The sequence below is a fragment of the Equus quagga genome, chromosome 2 (assembly GCF_021613505.1).
Source record: "Equus quagga isolate Etosha38 chromosome 2, UCLA_HA_Equagga_1.0, whole genome shotgun sequence".
Lineage (NCBI taxonomy): Eukaryota > Metazoa > Chordata > Mammalia > Perissodactyla > Equidae > Equus > Equus quagga.
The window spans coordinates 27,121,816-27,127,815 of record NC_060268.1 but is presented as its reverse complement, the minus strand read 5'-3'; the positions used below and the strand labels follow the sequence as shown (position 1 = coordinate 27,127,815).

The following is a 6,000-nucleotide window of genomic DNA, read 5'->3' as shown; positions in this document are numbered from 1 at the left end:
GTCTTGAATTACTATTGCTACTTTATAATCTGGCAATAATAGATGCACACTGAATACTTAAATTAATTATGACAACATGACCACTATGCCATAGACCGCCGTATTCTGAGAACCAGGCTTTCTCTATTCCAGATATGTGAATTTTTTTTTAGAGGAAGGGTGGTGAGAGTTGGTGTGCTGTCTATTTGATTTTGTCCACTGGTCTAATCTTGCATTTATCTTCACTGCTGGATACTTTTGTTCAATTTGTTTTCCAGAAAATTAGAAGCTTTTACACAGAATAAATTCAAGTCATTCCATATAACTTCTCCCAGCAAATATTAATTAATACGTTCACCCAACACGTTATTATTAAGTGCTTCTTCTGTGCCAAATTCTATGTCAAACAGTGAATAATGTGGGCCTTGGGAAATGCCTTCAAACTTGGGAAGTACAAGATAATAAGGAAAATAAAAGGAATTTTATTGAGTGATTTGTTCTCACAGAAATAGTTCTAAAATCTCCAAGTAACTGAACATAATTCAATCCTTAATCGTAGAGTATTTCTGTAGGAAGCTCTTCACCAAGACGCCGCTAGAGGGAGGTAGCAAATTTGAGACATTTATCCTCAGACCTGACACAAAACCCGTGAAAGATGGCTGACTGACTTGGTTTCTGGTTCTAAGTGAAGGAGTTCATAAGTACAGTCACAAGAGGGGGCTGTTAGAGCTGCAAACTGAAGCTCTTTCCTAGGTGAGGGAGAGGTTGTCATTGTTGTGCAAAGAACTTACTTTCACCCCCTTTCTCAACATGTACTTAGTAATCTCACACTGAGTCTATGCACAGCTTCAAGGACATGGATAAGCCCTTTCCCAAAGCAGAACAAAGAGCTGACCCCCCAAGGGAAGAAAAGACACAAGTGATTAATAGTTTAATTTTAAATGACCAAATATTTACTCCTATAGTGGAGTAATAAGCTTAGTTATTGTAGCAGAGAAGAATGATTCATTATAATTTTATTCTATACCATCTTGTTAATAATAACCACTTTTGAGAATAACCAAAGAAATTCCTTCATGTTTATTTCCACCTCTCTTGTAAAACGGCTTCATTTAATTTCCCTTTCCAAATTTTCTCTTCCCATCTCTTGCCTCTCCCCTTTTCTCCTTAGTGTCCTCAATGCATGCCGCCCCTAGACATTGGCATGAGATGAGACAATGCGTGCCAAAGAGGGACTCAAGTGGAATAGGAATAAGTATCATTCAAGTCATTGACTCCTGCAGCAAGACCAGAGGCATCCAATAATGTCCAATTAGAAGATTCTTAAGACATCATTTCAGGAGTCAATGTGGGAGACCTGAATACGAGGTGACTTGGCTTTTAGATGGGGTTTTAATTTTATCTTTTTCCATCATACTAAGCACAGCAATATTATACAACTATGAAGCTATTTTTGTCATATGTGTTGCAAATATTTTCTTCCACAGCGTCATTGGATTTTTAGCTTAGGTTATGATCGTTTTTTTTTTTTTTTTATCAGAAGATAGTTTCTAGGGCCAACCCCGTGGCCGAGTGGTTAAGTTCGTGCACTTAGTTTTGGCGGCCCAGGGTTTCGCAGGTTTGGATCCTGGGTGTGGACATGGCATAGCTCATTAGGCCATGCTGAGGCGGCGTCCCACATGCCACAACTATAAGGACCCACAACTAAAATATATAACTATGTACTGGCGGGATTTGGGGAGAAAAAGCAGGAAAAAAAAGAGAAGGAGATTGGTGACAGCTGTTAGCTCCTTTTCCAATCTTTAAAAAAAATAAAAGAAGATAGTTTCTAAGTTAAATTATATGTTACTGTTCCTGAGACTTACTTGCCCTGGCTGGGAATATGGATAGGAGTTCTCTTCTTCCATTTAGAAGCCTGGGCTCCAAAAGTTTTCCTGAATTAAAGGACATTTAATATCAACTCTGTGTAGCACCAAAACACCACTTAGTGTTGGGTTTTGCCTTGTACTGCAAATGAGGAATGTGTAATCGCCTCGTGGATGATTTGACTCATTCACACTCTTTCAGACATAGACTATTTGAGTTTGAGCCTTGAAAATGATCTCAGCGTAAACCTTCTGAATTGGGGCTAGACATTGGGAAAATATCCTTACCCTCTTTTTAAGTTTATGTTTAATCCCGGGGGTGGGAGTAGACCCAACCAAGAGACTGCTTTGTCTTTAGGTGATGTTTGACTAGAGAACTCCCAAACTGAAAGTTACCTGGTGTGGGGCTCTGCTAGTGGCTACTGTGTTGTTGCTTGGGACCTCCCCCAACCGAGGATCAGATCAGATTCTGAGCTCTGAGGCTTTGAACCCAAGATTGGACTTGAATTATGAGATCAGTGACAGGAATAACTATTCTCCTAACTTTCGGTAAGTGATTTGGGTTTAAGAAAGGATGATCTTTGTGGCTAAAGACAAAGGACAGATATCTGCTGCTTCACCTTCTCCCGCTGTACTTTGCCAAACTACTGGAAAGAATTTGCATCTCCATGTTTCTATGTGTCTATGTGTTTCTCTAGAGAGTCTGATCATCATTGTGAGAGGCTGATGGTATCAACTACTCAAAGAAGTCACCGAGTCTCACAGCTTTTGGGCTGTAAGGAGTTTTGTGTTCATTGAGCCCAAGGATCACGGAAGACAGCAATTTATCTTTGGCCTTGTGGCTCTGGATAGCTCAAGAATAAATATCAGTAATATTTTTCTTGTCCTGTGCAACAAACATGAAAACACTCAAGTATGGGGTATGACTTGAGAGAGGAGTTCTGGGAGTCCTTGTGAACCTGAAATTAGATGCACCCAGATTTGACAATCCAGAGCTAATCTAGTGTTTCTCAATCCCTCAGGTATTGTCGGTGATGCCAAGACCATCCAGCCAAATGCAATGGAGAGTACTGAAAAGGAACCTGTGCACCTGCCCTGTAACCATTCCACAATCAGTGGAAGTGAGTACATATATTGGTATCGACAGATTCCCTACCAGGGCCCAGAGTATGTGATTCATGGTCTAAAAAGCACTGAGACCAATGGAATGGCCTCTTTGATCATCGCAACAGACAGGAAGTCCAGTACCTTGATCCTGCCCCAGGTCACCCTGAGAGACACTGCTGTGTACTACTGCATGCTGAGAGAGGCACATTGGGACAGATGGGGCCGCACCTGTGCAAGATCTCCCTGGTGGAGGAAGGGAAGCAGCAGCAGCCATCAAGAGGCCACTGCACTGGAATGAGCAGAAGCCCAAGAGAAGAAGAAACGTAAGGGTGGAAACTAAGAAAAGGAATAAGGAGAAGATAGTGAGGAAATCAAGGAGGAATGAAAGGAACAAAGAGGATGAGGAAGAAGAGTTTACATTATTGGAGAGACTGAGAAGCTTGTGAGGAAATTAAGAATCACAGTTGAAATCCTGCGATAAAGGAGAAAGGAAATGAGAATTTTCCATGGCTCTTTGTTTTAATCCAGTGTTGCTTTCTTTGTAGGTCTCACTAAAAAAGGTGAGAACAACCATTGGGTTGTCCCAAAGATTTTCTTCCTTTGGACCCAGGGAAGCGTCCAGGCTCTTGATATTACATCATGTTAGTCCTTCCAACCTCTCAAAAATTGAAACGAATTTTAGAAACTGATTCATTTGCCCTTTAGAAAAATTTTAAATTTTCTTTGTTGCTTGTCTGTAGCAGATACACTTGGGATATAGAAGATTTGAGGGAAGGAGTAAAAAAGGGACAGATGTGTGTATGTTAATTTCATTTTTTTAAGTTTATGTTGACATTTTTATTATTACACAAAAAATACACACATCCTTTCTCATGTAAAAGACTTGAGATATTACATAAATATGTAGAGTAAAACCTGAAAGCACAAAATTGACTGTCCCCACCTCCATTCCACCTCCTCTTCAATTCCTATAGTAACCCATTTTCACCGTTTGGAGTATGTCCTGCGAATCCTGCTCCTTTTCATTTACATAGATACTCAGGAAAGATCTACCCAATTTTTTTACATAAATTAGATCATATCATGTGCATTTTCTGCAACTTGTTTTTACTTTTTTATTTAAAAATGATTTTTTGAGATGCACTCATACACACCCACACGCACACACATGTGAGCTTTATGGTATGCCTGTATAATAATTTAATTAACTTGCTCATCTATTAATATTTAAATTTTTTACTTCTGTTAGCAATCATAACCAGAATCATAAATTGACATATATATACATATATATGTATATATGTTTATATTTATACATAAAACATATATAAATTTGTATCTTTTAAAATAAATATGTATATATTTCTCATGATTTATAGAAGTGAAATTGCTGTGTCAAAGGACATGCCTAATTTATATTTTTATTTATTTATTTATTTATTTTGAGGAAGATTAGCCCTGAGCTAACATCTGCTACCAATCCTCCTCTTTGCTGAGGAAGACTGACCCTGAGGTAACGTCCTTGCCCATCTTCCTCTGCTTTATATGTGGGACGTCTACCACAGCATGGCTTGCCAAGCAGTGCCATGTCCGCACCCGGGATCTGAACCTGCGAGCCCCAGGCCGCCAAAGCAGAACGTGTGCACTTAACCGCTGCGCCACTGGCCCTGCTCCGTATACTTTTATTGATATTGAAAAATTGCCTTACAAAACAGTTCTAAAAATCTACACTGCCACCAACATGGTATGGGAAACCTATTTTCCTGCATCTTGGTTAACACTCTTATCTCTTTTAGCTTGTAGATAACTTGAAAGTATTTTATTGGTGTTTTCATTTGCGTGTTCCTGATTCTTAGGGCAGTTGAACAACTTGCTCTGTGTGTTGGCACTTTAACAGATTGTCTGTTTCTCATTTATTGGTAAAAATTCTTTTAATAATATGAATATAATTTTATCTATTATATATTGGATATACTTCCTCCAAATATATTGTATCTTTGAAATTCATTTATTCAACTGTAATCAGGGATATTTTTATTTTTATATTGTCTAGTCTAAGCCGGCTAAGGAAGACTTTCCTCTTTACAAGTTGACAAATCTAAATTCCCGCATTTTCTTCCAGTCAAGGACATTCATTTAGTCAGCTTGAGGGAGGGACTTGGGAGCTCTGCTGGGGTTTAGACATTGACGAGGGGAGACAAGACTCTTGATCAAAATGATAGGCTCCACAGTTCTGCATTTCACCTGTACTGTAGGAGGAATGCTGTAAAAGTTGAATTGAAAAAGCAAATAGTAACAGACTCTATTTAAAAGAAAAACACATGCTGTTTGTTATGGGTTGAATTGTGTCCCCCGGTCACACATATGCACAAATTTATATGTTGCAGAAGTAACCCCTAGAACTTCAGAACGTGACCTTATGTGAAGATAGGGTCTTTACAGAAGGAAACAAGTTAAAATCAGGTCTTTAGGGTGGACCCTAATCCGATATGATTTGTATCCTTATAAGAGGGGGAAATTTGTTCATAGCAGGTGAACATGAAGGCAGAGGTCAGAGTAATGCATCTCCAAGGCCAGGAGAGAGGCCTGGAACACATTCCTCCCTCACAGCCCTCAGAGGGAAATAATGCCTCTGACACTTTGTTTTGGACTTCTAGTCTCCAGGACTGTGAGACAACTTATTTCTGATTTTTAAACTACCCAGTTTGTGGTACTTTCCTCCAGGAGCCCTAGCAAACTCATACACGGTTCAAATTCTTTCCAAGTAAGTGAAAATTAGGACTGGACCCTCTTGCTCCCCATCACTCAGCTGTGGTGCCCGTCTACATCTCAGTGCCTGTGATGTTCTTCACAATCAGGGACACATCTATTCTGTCCCCATTAATCCTTTGCCTACGCTAGAAGCTGCTAAGGAAAACATTCCCCTCAGAAGGCATAACAAAGTCACTTCCATATACATTCAAATTGACAAAATAGATTGCTAGAAGATCTGCCTCACAAATAATACTTAAAGGAAGTTCCTCAGGATGAAAGGAAATGATATCAGATA

At 39.3% G+C, this 6,000-nt stretch overlaps 1 gene segment (V, D, J or C); it reads left to right on the top strand.

The window, feature by feature from the left end:
* The first annotated feature begins 2,353 nt into the window (after positions 1-2,353).
* LOC124235052 (T cell receptor alpha variable 26-2-like) lies at positions 2,354-3,249 on the top strand. The segment is given in 2 exon segments: positions 2,354-2,393; positions 2,867-3,249. Coding segments are annotated over 2 exon segments (423 nt in total).
* The last annotated feature ends 2,751 nt before the right edge of the window (positions 3,250-6,000 follow it).